Source organism: Phasianus colchicus, chromosome 2 (assembly GCF_987193195.1).
Source record: "Phasianus colchicus chromosome 2, bPhaCol1.hap1.1, whole genome shotgun sequence".
Classification (NCBI taxonomy): Eukaryota; Metazoa; Chordata; class Aves; order Galliformes; family Phasianidae; genus Phasianus; species Phasianus colchicus.
In genome coordinates this window covers 48,082,440-48,101,214 of record NC_143437.1, presented here as the reverse complement: position 1 = coordinate 48,101,214, position 18,775 = coordinate 48,082,440, and the positions used below count along the sequence as shown (strand labels likewise).

The 18,775-nt window shown below is 43.9% G+C and overlaps 1 protein-coding gene across 1 annotated transcript in view; it reads right to left on the bottom strand.

Moving 5' to 3' along the window:
* Window positions 1-7,140, bottom strand: part of PPP1R14C (protein phosphatase 1 regulatory inhibitor subunit 14C) — a 53,689-nt gene extending 46,549 nt beyond the window's left edge. The window contains exon 1 of the mRNA XM_090136688.1: window positions 6,718-7,140. Within this exon, the coding sequence (XP_089992814.1) occupies window positions 6,718-6,975 (258 nt within the window). The 5' untranslated portion in view covers window positions 6,976-7,140. The remainder of the gene's footprint in view (window positions 1-6,717) is intronic.
* Between the last annotated feature and the right edge of the window lie 11,635 nt (window positions 7,141-18,775).

The window sequence follows — 18,775 nt, the reverse complement described above, 5'->3', positions numbered from 1 at the left end:
ATTTTCCTCATTTAAACAGGGCTATTTTTGTTTCAGGCATCTGGTTCTGTAGCACAGTTCAGAACAGCTAACACAAAGCCCTGAGAATAACAGGAGACACCATTTTGCCCTGCTGTACATTTTGCCCCTGAGTACAGGGATACAACTGCATTCCACGTCTTGCAACAAAGCTCAATGTAGCCAGCTCCCAGCTACAGTCCAGAGGAGGGCCACGAAGGACTGGAGCACCTCCCCTATGAAGACAGGCTGAGGGAGCTGGGCTTGTTTAGCCTGAAGAAAAGAAGGCTGTGGGGTGACCTCAGTGCAGCCTTTCAGTACCTAAAGGGAGCCTACAAACAGGAGGGGGAATCAACTCTTTGAAAGGGTGACTGACAGCAGGACAAGGGGAAATGGTTTTAAGTTAAGGGAAGGGAGATTTAGGTTGGATGTCAGGGGGAAGTTCTTTACAGAGAGAGTGGTGAGGTGCTGGAACAGGCTGCCCAGAGAGGTTGTGGATGCCCCGTCCCTAGAGGTGTTCGAGGCCAGATTGGATGGGGCCCTGGGCAGCCTGGTCTAGCATTAGGTGGGAAGGTTGGTGACCCTGCACGTGGCAGGGGGGTTGGAGATTCATGATCCTTGAGGTCCCTTCCAACCCTGGCCAGAATTCTGTGATTCTATCTGAGGATAAAGCATCCATGTTGTAGTTTAACTGCGCTACAAGCACAGGCACATGCAGGCTAGACTCAAGTCCAAAAGGAACATAGTTTGAGTTTGTGTGACAAACCTGAGCAGGAGAAAAGAGTAGGCCAACAATTCCCCTCTCTCCACTTCAGTTGTTTGTTCAGTGCATGAGCTGTAGAAGTTCACAACTGTTTTTGTTGTGCTTGTTTTAATCCACATTTTTCCATCTTCTCTTCACTCACTCATCATTCTGGATAATCAAGCACTGACTACACGAAGTGATTTGCCTAAGGGCATAAGAGTCTTTGTAGCAACAACAGTTGGAAGATACTGTTTATAAGAAGCACAATTATGAAAGGTGATGTAAGCAATCAATTATTTCTTTGCTTCGTCATAAAGCAATCACACCCACACCTCCAGCAAAGAGACTGGTTCAATCTTGAATGAAGAGGGAAAGGACAAGCTATGGAATAGCTAATGGAAGATGAAGATTTGTGTTGTAAAGCTTCTACATTAGCAGCAACATTTGTGGCTGCTACTTAAAGAATGAATGACATTCAAACTATACAAAGCTCAAGTGGTCTGAAAAATAATTTTTCCTGGATTCCTTAAGATCTAGTGTCAATTTTGCATTTTAAAAGGATGAAGGTAGCTGAAAGTGGTACATTTCCTACTAAATTAGGGTCTTCAGAACCTAAGATTAGAGCTTAAGCAGCACTTTTAGAGACAAAAGGCTCCAGCCTCACTGCCAGCAGGTACTTAATTCCACCCTCTCTGAAAGCAACAGCATGCATTTCACAAGGGTTCTTTTACAGCTTCAAGCATGTTATGATCCACTTTGGGCTTCCTATTTTCCACTCTTGGGACTCCTCAAATAACTCTTCATAGCTGCTACATGACTTCTGCTATGCCAGTGTTGCTGCGTCCTTTGCAGGTCTCTGATTATAGCAACCTTTGCCCTGCTCTGGCTGCTGAGCAGGGTCTCTGTCCACAAGAGTCTTCCATGGTTCATGCTGTGGAGACCTGACACCAGTAATAATAGTCCAAGAGAAATAACTTGAAATTTAAGCAACGTGATGAACACCTAAACACTTTACTGCAATGCATCTAATTTGTCATACTCATTTTCCTAAAGGAAGGAATCCTTCATACACTTGTTACTGGCAGGCTTATTTTCAATGGACAAGTCTCCCTCCTCCTTTTCTCTTATTCTCAGTCTCTTTCCACTTGTGATCCCTTTGGAAATGAGTTCACACATAGTTACCATTTGTGAAGCCTTTGTCCAAGTCAGAGGAAGCCTATTCAAAGAGCCAGTCAGCAAGTTTGTGGCTATGGTGTTTCATTCAGTGGATTTCCTTACAAACACCTCTGTAAGAAACAAGTCATAAATCTCAAACATTACCTCACAGTAGCCTGAGGAATAAGTAGTCCCCAGTCACACCATCACATCCACACAACTAAACAGCAACCTCAGTTGCATGCTGAGCACACTGTTTTGGAAATACTGGTGTGCCCTTACAGAGGAAAAAAAGTATTTGTCCCTGATACTCAGCATTCTTCCCAACACAAGCAAACCACACCACCAGCAACTCTGTCAACTGCCTCAGCTGCACAGGACTGCACAGAGCCTGACTGCTAGGAACAGGCTGAAGAAGGCAATACATGCCATGCAGAAGGTTGGTGGCCCATTTGTATACAGTCCCAAACAGCTGGGAAAGAAACAGCTGCAGCAGAGCCCATCGGTCACAAAACGTCTGTATGGATGTAGCTACACAGGAACTGATACCCTGGACAGCATCTCATTGTTCTGCATAAGCAGCACTGCTCTTGGAAGACCATCAATACTCAGTCTGCAACTTGATTCAGTATTGAAAAAAATATTTTGGGAATTGCCAAGGCAGCTAATTTGTTCAAAGGCAAGGTTAAGTGTCTAGAGTCCACCTTGCAAAAACCCATCCTTTCCAGAAAGCCTGACAAGAGGCAGGCACCTTTCCTGCAACCCTTCCTTAACACTGACGCTTCACGATCAGCTTTACCACTGCAGCCAAAAGTGCGTGTGGCAGGAAGGGAAAGGGAGTGTCAGGGAGTTCTCACTTTTGTGATCTACCTCTGCAGCCTAAATAAGGGCCTCCCTCTTTGTTTTTCCCCGTCTAGCACCAAACAGCTTTAAGTCAAACATGTACAGACTGGCAGACTCTGACACTACACCAGAGACAAGCTGCTGCTGTGATTGTATCCCAGCAGCTCCACAAAGATGTCCAAATAGAGTGCTCTCCCAGAGAAAGCCCAAGGAAAGGGACATTAGTCCACGAAGGAATAGGTTAAATGGTTTACCTTCTCTCCCATTCCCACCAATACCTTTTATTTTTATTCTAAACTAAGGGCCGCAATGATTGGGCCTGCCAACGTGAAACTGCTCACCTAGTTGAGGATGTTAAGCCATTCCTGTCCTTGTAGCATCCACATATTAGGGAGTAGAAAAGAATCCTATGCAACGACAATCTCCAGTCTGGCACAGCTCTGTGCTCTGAAATAAAGTCTTTGAGGGGCATTAGCAGGCAGCCTTCCCAATTGTCATTTCTTCTAGAATTTTTAAGCAGAGAATTCCATATGTGTAAGCTGCCCTGGAATGGAAAGGGTGCAAGTTGGATAATTCCCTGTTACTTCCAGATTGAGATCATAGCCTACGCTACTGGTAGCCATACATGATTATAGACTATTCTAGTAAAACAATTGATTATCCAATACACTCAGCAACAGCTCATGTTAGAAGGAAGTTCTAGCACACAAAACCTAAGGGCTCATTTGATTTGTACATCCACATCTCTACATTAAAAAATACTTAGCAACAAACCCATAGGTCAGCAAAATCTTTCTTCATTGTTTATTAATATTGCATAAAATCCATATGTCCTCCGTGCTCTTATTCCATCAGCATTCTTCCATCTATAGCAAATGCTATACTCATGAGTAGACAGTACCACTGGGCATAGTGACGTACTTGAAAATCTAAATGGTTTCTGGGGACAAGTCTATTTGCTTTTATAATATTTAAAGTCGTACAAGTTTGGTAGGTACACACAAGGTAGATCCTACATCTGGAAATCTAGGCTGTCATCACTTACGTGCTGCCATAGAAGTTGCAAATCATTGCAGAACAAATGGCGATGATGAAAGTTGTTCTGTGCAGCATTATTTAGCAATTCTTAACCAATAATGAGTTTAGCCCAAGACATGAAGCATCTGGAGAAACTATTTTTAGGAACAAGATGCCTAGCAAAGATAGCCACTGAAGTCAGTTCAAGCCCTGTGGTTAAAGCACTGCATTTTCAATGCACTAATTTGAGACTGCATCCTCATTACATAAACCAAAATGAATGGGCTACAAATTTTTTTTTTTTTTTTTTTTTTTTTTTTTTTTTAAATGACAGCAGCTCTGGGAGCAAACAGTCAGCCCAATGTCCACCTGAAGCATTTGTCCTTAGTATGCTAGGCTGGTAGGGGCTGATGCCTAATGAGTCCTGATAGAGAGACTCTGGTCCCACTGAAGTTTACTGCCATGGTAACCTTTCACCATTCAGATCGGTGTCTATCCATAGAAGCTGCTTCATGTAGAAGCAGCCTTATCTATGGCTGGTATTTGGATCATGCATCTGTGGCCACCATCAAAAGTCACCTCGAACAGTTCCTTCTCAATAGCATTCCACAAGCATCATTACCCAATTCGGCATCTAATTTTAGAAATTATACCTGTTAAAACCAAGATTCACTGAAAAAGTGCACAAACAAACCTCTCCCTTTAATCCCCAACCTCATCTGCTAACCTTTGTCACCAAGACAAGACATGCTCACAAACTGATGTAACTTGCAAGTACTTGAGATATTATGAATACTTGTCCAGCTCTGAGTAAAGGGAATCTTTCTGTAAGTGTCCATTTACCAATAAATCTTGGCATAATTCAGCAGAAAATATTATTTAAACAGCAAACAGTGGATAGGTGCTACATTTACTCAGTCCCACAAACAGACACCCAGGACTCTGGCAGACTTGCAGTGTGGTGCCCTGCAAGTACCCTCTGCTTTCTTATTCCTGTTCTTCCCAGCAATGGAGCACATCGCTCCTTAGAAACACAGCTTCAGATCAGAATAGAGGCAAAATACCAACACCCATTGGCTCTTTCAGGATTAGTAATTTTATGGCTATTTCTGACATTCTTGAAGATTTGAGGTTATTTCAGAACTGAAGTGCCATCACAGCAAGGAAATTGTGGTAGATGCTTCACAGAAGGTGCGATTCCCACAATGCCTCCCAATTTGCAGATGAAGTTATCAACTCTGCATAGGCGATGAGGTTTCAGCATGAAAGCTAGATCCGTAAGCCTAGAAGTAAGTCGGGCAGATTCCAGCAATGCATCTTCCATTAAGTTATCACCTTTATTCACTATATTCATCAAGCATCTTCAGCTTGATTTTGACAACATATTAACTGCTTGACCTTCTCATACGGCCATCAGTGCTGACACCATTCTGAGTTCCAGTGTGACAACAAAGAGCAGAACACCTACACATTTTGCCCTCAGTCTTCAAAGTTATAAACATTGTCACCTGTTGTATCAAGCCATTTCCCCCCCATATAAAAGACATACTAGAAAAGGAACTCTTAAAAAAAAAAAAAAAAAAAACTCCCTTTAAGGAATCATATATTATTTCCACCTTACTGGGGAGCCCTTCTATTTCAGTTGGAAATAACACCAACAGCAAGGAAAAGATTCAAAGGCGTACTCTTCAGGCATTTGTACACAACAAACCAATTATTTTAATGCTGCAAAGAGCAGCAATAGCTCCCCTGGACTTTGGGTTAGTCCAACATGACACCCTTCTTTGTGAAGAACTACACCCACGTGTTAAAAGCACACACACATTGCCCAAACAGGCTTTGTGTTTTGAGCAACATGAGTCAAATCAGAGGCAAGAGATGCAGCAAGCCAGCTACTGACCACATCATCACACACAGCCACTAATTCACCAGCTGCAAACAGATGTACTTCTGACCTGAAAGAATTCCTCACAGCCTACAGGTTGCATGGCTGCAAAGGCAATTCACACCAAGATGACAGCTGCTTGTTTTTAAACCAGTTTCCATTTATAGCTTTCCTTCCCTTGGTTCACGGATGCAAATAGTTAAGAAGGTTTCACTTGTCACATGCACATTTTTGATGAGGGCAAATGCTTCCGACAAATTTGCTGATAAACTGGTTTCGAGATGGAAGGGAGCTTCTTTGCATGATGTACATGCTAGCTATCAAGGCCCGGTCATTTTGGCCCTCACCTCCTCACCTCAGGGCTGCCAGGCTCTCCTCTGCCTCACCTCGAGCACATAGGCAAGATGCTTGCTCTGGGGATGTGAGCTACAAAGCACACATTAAGCTCCAACAAATCTCCCTTCAGAAGACATTAATGAAGGTGAATTAGACCCTACAGATGGGAAAGGCACGAGTGAGCCTCAGCTCAGACTGAACGTTCTAAGCCTTTATAATAGTAAGAATTGGGGAGAGAGGGCGGGGGAGAAATAGGATGCCCTGGGGAGTAGAGCTACATTTCCAATGAAGCTTTGACAAAGCTCCTTTACTTACAACTGTTATTATGCCTCTGAATAATCTTGAAAGCCCTCCCGTGCATACACTCTCTACAGAAAAAAATTCAAAGACGGCGTTGACATTCACGACTCAAATACACTAAGTACGGCCATACCGGCGCTAGCAGTTCTCCCCCTCACGACCTTCCTTCCTTCCGTCTGCTCATCGAAGCCCACCGGCAGCGCCCACCGCCGCTGCGGGCGGGGACGGGGCAGGACGCGGAGCGCCGCCGGCCGCCCCTTCGCGACCCTTTCCTCCCCTCCTCCCCCCACTGCCGCAGCCGCCCCCGGGTTGCCCCTCTGCGGGACGGGACTCCGCGCCGAGGACGCCGCCCGGAGCAGGCGCTGGGAGGTCCCGGTACCCGCGGCGGGCGGGGGCTCTGCGGCAGCCGCGAGGGGCAGCCCGCGCCGCGTCCCCGCACCTGGCAGCCGTAGAGCTGCCCCAGCTGCTCCACGATCCACTCTTCCAGCACCAGCCTCTTCCGCAGCTCCTTCCGATCGTATTTCACCGTCACTTTGCCCTGCTGGTGGCGTCGCTGCTGGACCTGCACCGCCGCCGCCGACACCGCGTCCTCCCGCCCCGAGCCTCCGCCGCCGCGGGGGCTCTGGAAGAAGACGCGGCCCCCGCCGCCTCCACCGCCCGCTGCCGCCGCCTCGCTGCCCCCGGTCGCCACCGACATGCTCCGCTCCGAGCCGAATAGGCGCCCGCCGCTACCGCAGATCCGCCGGTGCCGCGTCTGGCTGGCTCCCCCGCACCTGCCGTTTAAAGGCTGGCATGGCACGGAGGCTCGGCCGGCCCCGCCGCGGGGAGGGATGTGCCGGCGCGGGGCGGGGACAGCAGCTCCGCGAAGGGGCGGCACGGGCGGGGTGGGAGCGGCGCGGCACGGCGCGGCACGGCCCGCTCCTCCCCTCCCCTCCCCTCCCCGTTGCCGGGCTGGCCGCTGCTGGCCCCGGAGCGGGAGCTGTGGGCTTTCGGGGGTTTTGTTCCGAGAAAATGTTCGTGCTGCCCTGCCGTGTGCACTGCGGTTGTCGGTGTCGCCTGTCTGCACGCGATCGTTTTCTGCTCTTCGGGGCAAAGGGGCTGAGGGGAGTAGAGGAGGGGGGTTAGTGATTGCAGGACAGTGAATCCAAATAGAAAGCAAATATTGCGAGCTCTCAGCAGTTCCTATAAGGATTAGCCATCGGAAGATGGCTGTCGTTCTAAAAGCCACCATTTAGCATCAGTGTGACGGCACCATTTAGCAGCAGTGTTTTATTTAGCGTGGCAAGGCATCTCTCAGGAGGCACTGAGTGAAGCCACGGTGGCCCAGCACACACTGAAAGACACCTGTGAGCATATTTTGCAAGTTTGCAAGTAAGCAGCTGACCTAAGGCAGGCTCTGCTTAGGGGCCCCAGGCTGGATCCGACAGCAAACAGCTGCAACAAGGGACAGGAGCCAGCTCCCCACCCGTTCAGTCGTGGGACTGAAATCATCCAGTGTCCCATAACCCTACATGGCTGTGGAGGAGCATGTCCAGCACTCTCAGAGCACGCCCTGGTGAGGGTGTGAGGGCAGCACAGGGCAGAAAGTCAGCTGTAACACCCAGGCATGTCACAGAATCATAGAATAACAGATTCGCAGAATGGCCTGGGCTGGAAGGAACCTTAAAGCTCACGCACTTCCATCCCCCCTGCCATGGGCAGGGCTGCCACCTACGAGATCAGGCTGCCCAGGGTCCCATCCAATCTAACCCTGAACATCTCCAGGGATGGGGCACAAACACAGCTTCTCTGGACAACCTGTGCCAGAGCCTCACCACCCTCTAAGTAAAGATTTTCCACCTAACAGCCTACCTAAATCTCCCCTCTTTTAGTTTAAAGCCATCCCCCCTGTCCCATCACTACCAGACCATGTAAAAAGTCAGTTCTCCTCCTGCTTGCAAGCTTCCCTCATGAACAAGAAAGCCACAATGAGGTCTTTCCAGAGCCTTTTCTTCTCCAAGGCAAATAAGGTCAGCTCCCTCAGCCTTTTTTTCATAGGTAGAGGATCTCCAGCCCTCTGATCACCTTAGCGGCCCCCCTCTGAACCTGCTCCAACAGCAACATGACTTTCTTGTTCTGGAGGACCTGGGCCTGAGAGCAGTACTCCAGATGCGACCTTGAGTACTGCATTCAGCTCTGGTAGCCCCAACCTGTACTAGGCAAATACATTTGCTGCGTGGCAGGCTGTGTGGTAGCAGCAGCATTTCAGCCTCTGCTGCTCTCTTTATTTGACGCCACCACTGAGCTGGCCAGCGTGAGGCATCCCAGCCTCATCAGGGTACTTACGTGGAACCCAGCTTGTGCTGCTAAAGTGATCATAATCTAATATGGGCAGGAGATAAAATCTCATTATTGGTCTTAAATGCTGTGATAGCTTTTGAATTATCATCTAAAATAAAGCCAGTTCTTCAAAACAAAGCACGCAAAGTTAAGCTCCTTGTGTGTATTTAGAGACCACATGATTTTCAGAGACGGGCAACCACAGCTGGGCATTAGAGGAGGCCCTGCTGGGAGCTTGGGCAGCAGGCAGAGCTGAGTGAGCCCCATCCCACAGCTCTGACTCGGTGCCAGTAGTTCTGGCCACTGGGCTCAGCTGTGGCACAAGCAATTCCAGACAGCAGCTGCAGCTGCACAGGATTGCCCAGTTTATAAATCTGGACTTGGGTAAATACAGTAAGAAAACACCACTTTCTACAGTTTGTTCTTAGAGAAACCAAAAAGATGTAGAGGAGCTTTTGAAAGGGGGCAGTGGGTGCCTTTCAGTTTTTTTTTTGTTTGGAGTGGCCTGTAATTTGGGGCTTCGGCTCTGCGTGTCATCTTGGAAGTCTCATCCTGAGGTTCTCCACCACAAAACTTGACTCTTTTCCATTTAGAGCAGAAACACTTCCACCCTTATAGACTGATTTTGTTTCCAGTTGCTGGAATTCACTACAGTTCAAAGGTCTGAGAAAAAATTGATTCACGTGAAAGAAGATAAAATGAGACGCTCTAAAGATACCAAGGATCATACTTGTTTTTCTGTGAGGTATAGAGCAAGAGGAGCCGATGTGTTGCCATAATAGAATCTTTTCTGGAGCCAAAAGCACTGTGGGTGTTCCACAATGGACCTGTAGCTCGAGGCATTAGACCTGGATAGAAAATACTGAGATTTAGGTTACCTGGTGTAACCAGTATTGAGCGTACAGTCAGTACTGTTGCTAATACCAGGCATACAGATGGCTGGCATGCTTTTATTGACTCTCAGTGCGAGAATCCAGAAAGCCTTAGTGGAAGGACTCTTTCAATGCTATTATTAATAAGATATTATAATCACTGCAGATGTGTGAAAGCCGGCACCCATTCTTCAAACAGTGCTTCCACAGTGCACTTAAAGTAGAAAATGAGATGCTGGGGATGGGAAAGCAAGTCCTTAGAGTTTATCGTTTTGAAATTACAGTTCTAACATAATGCATAGTGCTTTGTAAACGTGGGTGGATGAGAAATGGGTAGAACTGCCAGCATTGTCACAAGGCAGCTTTATGTACCAGTGGTTTTTCATTCAGTTTGTAAAGAAAGTGCATTCCTCAGGAAGCCAGGGCAAAAAGCGCTGCCAAGAATGTTTCCTGAAACAATCTTGCTTCATTTGAAAGAAAGATCTGGTTGTTTAAAAGTCAAAGTTGAGCAAAAACGTTTAGATCTGCTAACATCCTGGGAATGAGCAATGCAACCCGGAGTGGGCACAATCTCTATTTTACTCCTGAGTGTCTGGATGCATTATGAGAGCACTTCTTGGAGTGAGAAGCTATGGAAGTCTCCTACCAAATACTTCTCAGTACACTGATGGGACTGTGCATGGATGGGCCCATAAGAAAGTTATGCGTTAATATGGCAGAAAAAGAAAGAATCTTTCCCAACCCTTTAGCCTGTGTTTCAGATCTACCTTGAGAAATGAATTCAGGACATAAGAGATCAGGATTTACCTTCCAGCAGCTAAATCAGCATCCTGGTACTGCATTCCATGTGAGGCTAGTGGTTGACCAGTAAAACTGAAAGGAAGCTAAAACATGGTGCCAAAATACTCTCCGTGTGATCATGTGCAGGTATCTCACACGAGCATTATGTCGGGTGAAATGAAGAGTGAGATGCTTGTGGTCAGTAGCGAGCAGACCACATGAATTAGGAAACACTAGGGGCAGAGGAACACTTGCATCACCTGCACTTCCATGTTTCCCTCCTGGAGAGTGGATGTGGGAATCTCTGTGAACATAAGCAAGATGGAGTTGCATCTGCTTCCTATGCACTCAATACATGGTCCTTCCCTGTGCGTAGTCAAAGAAAATTTTGAGGATTAGTCAGACTAATTCTTCAGGAGGCTCATGCAGGGCTCTGTTAGCTGGCTGTTCACTACTCTCAGATGGAGAGCAGGTGTATTATCTTCCCAAACAATTGACACTTCTGTCAGTGCTGGACAGCAATGTATCTGTTGACCTGTTTCTGTGTTTAATATGTTCTTCCCTAGGCAAACTTTTTAGGAAACAGAGTTGTGGTTTATTATCTTCAATGACAGTCAGTCTAAATCCAATTTTTTTTCTATGCTGTCAAATACTACTCTGGACAAAACCAAGACTGTCTTTCTTGTGCCACTCTCCACAAGTTATCCTTACAATGAAATTTCATTCCGTTTAATAGCTGTTGTTTTTCTGAATCATTTGCCTCCTATAGGATTCATGTGTATGCAGCTTTGGTGGTTTCTGCTTTACATGATATGCTTAGGAAGAAATCAGAATTGAGCATGAGACTCTTAGGCTGACCATTAGTTGGAGATTTTTAGCAACACAAAACTCAGATGCAAAATACACATCAGTTGGTGATCTTATTTCCTTCTTGATATGCACATTAGCTTTTCTACGTTCTTAGAATACTGGAATTTTTTCATGCTTGTACTCTTTGGCTTGCTAAAAAAATATTTGAGTTAGGAGTTGTTGGGGAATCTCCTGAGTATGTAATGTTTGACTCCATTATTTTTGTAATGCCAGACTGTCATTGTCTATGGGCTACCCTGCCATGTAAGAGCTCCGCATTCCATTCTTGTCGGTGAGCTCTGACACTTTGCTCCAGGCACACTAGCACTGTCCCATGGCTTCTCTTTTTCATAACTATTGTAAAATTCCATCAGTCAGATAGTCAGCCCTGTCCACGCTGGCTGCCTCTGAGAAGTACAAAGACACTGGACAAAATTATTGGTATTCCCATGCAAGAAAAATGTTTCATCAATGATGCGTGGTGACACCCTGTCCATCTCAAAGGAGTTTTCATCCCTCAAATCTAGTACAGGGTCACACACACACACTGCCTTTCCCAGATCCTCCCTATCAATAAGCAGAAGTGGTTTGGGAACGCTGCATTGCTCACAAACAATTGCAGAACTGGGCTTTGATGTTAGCACAGCGGTAGCCCATATGTGTCAGTCAGCTTATAACTGCCATTTCTGTGTCTCCCACTTGAATTTAGCTTGGGGCTATGTGCTGTTAATGGGCTCTGTGTCTCTAAGTGATTTTTTTACTTTCCATGTCCTAATTAATGTCCCTCCCTCTGATTGGCAACTTCCTTATCTCCCCAGACACACTATGATGCTGTTTTCATTTTCAGCCACCGTTCATCAGGTTGTGATGTTGAATACTCCAAAGATACTGTGTTTAACTGTGTTAAACTATCCCTCCCAGCACTGTAGACTTTTTGTTCTTGCAGCCATACTTTTACTGCTCACTATAAAAAAAAAACAAAAAAAAAACCCCCCAAAAAACCAAAACACAACCCACCTGCATTTTTAGTTTATTTTACCTTTATTAAAAACTCCTCATTCTGTTTCTTACAAATGCCATCACAAAGGGCTGCATTTTCTTCTTCAACCTCCCTTTTAAAGTCAAGCTCACTGGCTCATTGCTCGACCCCAGGCTGTAATACCTGTGGGCCAAAGCAGTAATTCTAATGCTCACTGTTGACAAACTAATGACATAAACATTTTTTTACGCTGGAGTGTTTGTTGTAGTGCCCCTTGGTTATGATATGTTTTTAGCTGATAGTCTGATAACAAAATTCAAGAAGACCATTGCATTTCAAGGGAAGACTCTTGGGTACTCAAGAGTTACTACATGCAGGTACGAAGGTAAATGCTACATGAAGATGGAGAAGGAAATACCTATCTGTACCTATATGCACATTATTTCCTAGAAAGTAGGTGGGCACAGAGTAACAACCTCTTTCCATTTGAGAGGTGAGAGCTGAGCAGGGTGTGTGAGCAGAGCCCCCTTTCTTTCCAACACCAGCAGTGCCCATCTCAGCAGGTTGCGTGGGCCCACACCCCATCTGGCTCCTGCTGCCCACGCTGCTTTTGCAGTGGATGTGGGGAGAGAGGATATCCTCCAGGGCAAGAGATTTCCAGTTAGCAAAGGTCTGGCTGGCTGCCTTTGGTTCTCAAGAAGCAGCCAGAAATCGAGAGCGCTCCTGAATATCAAGCGCAGCAACTCTGAACGTCTGTGTGTGTGCTGTTTGGTCATGTTTGGGTATGCAGGCTGTACTGTCATGGCCGGTAAAAAGAAGTATTTCATGCTGAGGATGGGTGGCAACTAAATGAGAAGTAGGTAACCTGTTTACTTTCACTTGCCCTCAATAACATCTGCGATTCCTGGTACAAATAATCTATGATTGATCATCCGAACGCTACCACCCAAGCTGTCACTTTCATTTAGAAAGATGTGGACAGCTTTCCTCTTACCTGGAAAGGATTAGCAGGGATAATAGATAGGGAATAGATAGATAGGGAATCAATAGAGGAAAGGATTTGAAAAAGAAACAAACAACAAAAAGAAAACAACAGTAAAACAAACCACAAAACTTGTTCAGTTAGTTAGTACTGGAAAACTAACATCCCATAGCATCTAGTAATATTGATTATTGTTTTGCCCTCGAGTCCCACTCTGCCTGCATGGAAGTATTAACCCTTCAGTAAAATACAAAGAGGGAAAACAAGTGACACAGATCATGTGTTTGTATCAGTCCATAAAAAGAAACAAACAAAAACAATAAAAGAAAGTGTGGGTTAGAGAGTGAGACATAATGTCTAGGTTAATGATATTCTGGATCAGTTGTCTCCCATATTGATATGTCTTCTGCACTCCTCTCTGTTCTGCTCACGCTGACAATAGGTCATTCCACATAGTTTGGCCAGCCTGTAGAAGAGTGATGTAACGTGCCTTACAGTTTTGGGGATTGATGTTGGATGATGGCACTCCAGTTCTTGGATCTGCAAGTTGACCGGAAAGCAATCACCTAGAAATTCAGGTGCCAACAGTCCTGCTTTGCCTAATGTCACCCCAAAGCATTCTGTAGAAGAATGCATACAGAGCCAGCCACAGGTCTTTCCAAAAAACAGGATGGACATGCAGCTGAAACCAGGAAATGTTTTTGATCATTGTACAGGAATTATGTGATGAACTTCCAAAGTCCTTGATTACTTCATTTGGGAAAGCAGGAACAATACTTGTGTGCAGTCTCTCTGGCTAATAAGAGACATCAGTAGCACAGAATTGTTAAAAGCAGTAAGTAATTGATGCCATCCTAGTGCATGCCCTTTCAAACTAAAAGCTATTTCAATGGAGGTAGCATAAAACATCAAATATGCTACTTGGTGAAATCTATCAGCTACAGTTTGAGCAGAGAGCAAAATAAAGAGCCAAAGCTCTACTGCTCAGCTGCAGTAGATTTTTGAATTTTATTTGTTTTTATATCTTTTATATATTTTGTTTTATTTATTTATTTATTTATACAAGAAACTAACTGAAGACACTTTTCTAACTTTGAAGGTCTTCTAAGTTGCCACTCAAAATCCAGTAAGTGAAAAACATAGAGGATACAGGCATTGAAGAGAGGAGATTAGCAGAATGTAGATTAGCAACAAAACCAATTAATCATTTTGCATTTTGTATACAGTAGGCTATAACTCAATAGAAGAAATGCAAACACTCTGCATTTGTCTGGTGTGATCAACTGTGGAAGTACATGTTCAGAAAGGCAAGTTTGACAGCAATTCTACCAACAAGGGCCAAGGGGATCTGGATCACAGACTGAACGTGAGTCAGAACCATGCTGTGGTGAAAAAAGCTGCATCACAGAGGGTGTATAAAGGAAAATGACTGTTAGATGAGACATGAAGTAACTTTACTCTGCTAGATTCTGTCAGTAAGATCTCTGTTAAGTGCTGGACTTCAGAAGAGATTTGAACCAATTTGGCAGAAACTGGGGAAACACAGCTGGAATGATAAGATATCTAAAAGATTTGTCCTTTAATAACCTACAGGTAAAGACTAATGAAACTAAAAATATTTAGTTTTAAAAAAATGCAAGTGTCAATAAAGATGAAGGAAACATGCTCTCAATCTCATGGGGTGAGCACAAAGAATAATGAGTTTAAATTGAAGCAAAGAAGATTTTGATTTAACATGATGAACAATTTTCCAACAGTTTTCCAACAGTGGCGATAGAAAAACAACAACACTGCCTAAAGAGAGTGTAGAACATCTTCAGAGGCTTTTCAGGAAGAAAAAGGCAAGTATTGTTTATTTATTTCACAGTGGGGAGAATTTCTCCAGCCTGAAGGCAAGGAAATAAACCAGGAGCCATTCAAGATACTCCTATCATCATAAGCTCCACAGAGCCAGGATCAGGCTTGAGCTCTGGTACCCAGATACCCTCTAAGGTGCCATAGGTGTTCTCAGCAGGGCTCAGTCCTGTTCTGGGCACTGTCCTGGGGATTGAAACTCCAAAGATTGGTCTCAGTAGTCACTATGGACATGGCCTTTGCATCCAGGGAAAAAAGTATTCAACTACGCTAGCCTCGGGGCCAAAGCACAGGCCGTGGCCCTGTTGCTTGTATAGGTGGAGATTAAAAGTGTCCTCTGGTCCTAATTTCTGTGGGCATTTCTTTACCAAGCTATTTTTAACACAAAGAATCCAAAAGCCCTCTCAAAATATGTACAATTTAAATGAATAAGCTTTTTTGTATACAACAGCCATTCAGCCCTGGGGCATTCATGCAGTTTTGTGGCACTTAGCAGCCATGAATAAACAACATGTGAAAGGAAATATTCCATGCATATGCTCATAAATTCAAAATAGTTATAATACTTCATTGCAATGTCACCAAGAAGAAAGTCCCATTATTCTAAGTACTTCTACAAATCCGTAGCAAGAGGCACTCCCTGTCCCAAACACTGCACAGTGGGGTCTTAGACAAGAGCAGAGGATAAGACGACATGATTATGCAAGCCATTTGATTCCAAAAAGATTTTTTTTTTTTTTTTTTAGAGTAAAAATGAGATTGTCTGTAGCTATTTTCAGTATAAGACACAATTATTTATCATTTCCTCCTCCACTGAGGCTTAAGTTTTCAGGAGGTTTAGCTCAGTAAGTTTTATGCAATGGTACGACTGCTTCAAAATTTGTCTCCTTGTTCAAATAAATATATCAGTTAATCTGTAACACTGTTGTCTAGGTTGTTTCCATTTATGAAACTTCAAATGGTTGGGTAGTAAGGAGATGAGTTAGGAGCTTTTACCTACAGATACTGACCTATGTTTAGATTTATCATTGTAATGGGAAGAGAGTGAAATGTGGTCTGATTCAACAAATACAACTTATTCTTTTTCAAGCTGTAGGCAAGTTCAAAGCGCATCTATTCTTCTGGCCTTGCACATCTCTAAGCACCACTGAGACTTGGAGCATCAGCACTTTACAAAACCGTTTCTTTAAGAGAACCTTAAGAGAAATTCAAAGAAACGTTGCAAATTTGGTCCGTATGTTTTCCTCAGTAGTGACAGTAGCATGTACATCAGGGTTATTTTCCTTTCAAACCATTAAAAATAAATAAATAAATAAAAGCACCACAGGCATGGACATAAGCTAGTGAGTAACCTCTTACTGCACTGACCTGTTTGCTGTTCACAAGGGAGTTAATGAATATATGAGCTTTAGATAGGGTACCATTAGTAATCTATGCATGAGTTTTGTTACGTAGCCTAAACCCCATCTGTCCCATAGAACACAAATGCACATCTGTCACACACTACTACGTAAAAAGGTGAGTTGTGGGAGAAAATGATCATTAATTCTTTTATATATTAGTCCTACGCAGTGTGAAATTTGTGGTATTGAGGTATAAGATTTCACAATTAAAAAAGGGCAGTACTGTGCTACTAACTTCAAATATGGTATCCAATCTTGCATTAATTTAACCATTCTGTTTGGGTTTTAGGACACTTCTAATGATTCCTACCATATAGTCCTAATCCTCTCTGTACCAAACCTCAGAAACCTCACTAAACTGATCTCCAAAAGAACCCCTGGCATTGGAAGAAATTAGATCTAGATGTACACTAATTTCTGTGAGTAAGTAATTAGTAACTCATCTTTAAGAAACAGACAATGAAAAGTCCCCACTATGCTGTAAAGAGAAGACTGCAATCAGCCATGGATCTTCTTGAGAATGGGAGGAGGAGCTTAATGAATTGAAGAAATGCTACATAGAAATTGAATTTGACAGGGTACATCTACTAAATCACATACTTTCTGAAGATGAGGCTGGATCTAAAGCAGCTCTTCTAAAAAGAAAAAAAACCAAAACAAAACAGAGTGCCAACAAAAAAGATTGGCTCAATGTTTGGTGCTATGTGAAATGGCCCTTAAAAATCAGGCATACTATCTATCCCTGTTTTTTTATCCTATAAATGCACTTTGCACTTGCATTTTTCCTAGCAACAGTACATTTATACTCATCTGAAAATTATTCCCGAAAAGAAACAAAATACAGCTCCATAGCACAAGGAAATGAGGCAATTATAGGTAGAGTTAATAAATTCACTTTGACTGCCTTCTCCTTTCAGAGCTGCATCCCAAGCCCATCGTTAGGAAGACACATTTTTGACAAAGCATGGTAGGAGCCTCAGAAAAGCAATCAAAAAAAAGAAACAAAACCTCACACTTTTGCAGAAAGTGGCAGATATAAGTCTGATGTAGTGAGCCTTTATGGCATAATCTGCTGCTGCGCAGAGCTTGGACCTGGTGACCTCCAGAGATCCCTTTCCACTTCAGCCATCCTGTAATATGGTAGTGCTCTGGGTTGAGTTTGGCTGAGTTTGAGCAAGAGCACAAAGCGGTATAGTAGAATTACTGCAGCACTTGGTTTGGGTCTGTATGTGCTGCTTCTCACAGCATAACTTTGCTTCCCATGTGACACATCAGCAAGCAAGAGCACATCCCTGCATCCTGCTAGAGAAGGCAGCAAAGTGCTCATCTGAGTTATGTTTTCAGGAACATCTTAAAAAAAAGAAGAAAAAAAAAAGGAAAAAATTGAAAAAAAAAATACCACAAAAGCCAGAGAATCTTGGAGGGATAAGGAGAAATTGATACTGAATTTATTCTGAACTGATGATATGCAGTATTGCAATGAAAATATTAGATTGGATGATATTAACACCATAATAGATAGGATATTAACTATTTGGCAGTAACTGCTTTACCATTAAGTAACTCAGCAATAACCAGCAGTTTGTTTAATAGTGTTCTACTCAGCTATCTCCATCTTCCTGGTTGGTTACATGTAATGCTATAACATAATGAAAAGCACAGCAATAATAATAGAATAACAAAGCCCTAGGCTGGAGCAAGTGAGGATATGCCCAAACGCAGCACCTGCAGATACAGGAGCAACAGAAAGAAAAAAATATATATATCTGTCTACCCCTAGAAAATCTCAGGTAGACAAAGATCTCCAGCAAGATAACTTTGTTGCCGCTGCCACCCCTTAACTGAGGTCTTGGATGGATCCTGGCTCCACCTCTTCTGGTCATTCAGGTACATTGCATGCACCTGAACTCCCCTGGGTTGGCCCTGCCTTTCTACCAGTTGTTTAATCACTGCTTCAGGCTGTGACTTGGCATTTCGACTACAGTTTTGAGATGTGTGAATCCTTGAAGTTTGTAGATTAACATGACGTGACAGAACACTAGTTTCTTTTTATGCGAACGCATATTTAGTATTTTAATCAAAATTAATAGAAAACATTAAATAAAACCCTCCCATAGCACAGCTAAGTTGCTTATTTCTATTTTTTTTTTTAAGTGCTGTCATTAAATTTTGTATCTCATTCTGGGTTCTATCAGTAAAGTCAGCTGAAGTGCTATCTCCAGTAGTGTTGGTATTAGCTGCGACAAATCTTTCCCTTGAAGCCCGTGCCTGCTCTGATGACTGTTTCAACACTGACTCACGACTGAGAGGAGATTAAGACTTTGTTTTGACAGGTTATAATCCTCTGCCTGCAATGGGAATGCCTGCTGCCTACAGAGCAAAGCAGTGCTCTGATATCTCTCAACCACCAGTCTGTGCCCAAGGAGGCATGGTGGCCCCATCTGATGTAATTCAGTTTG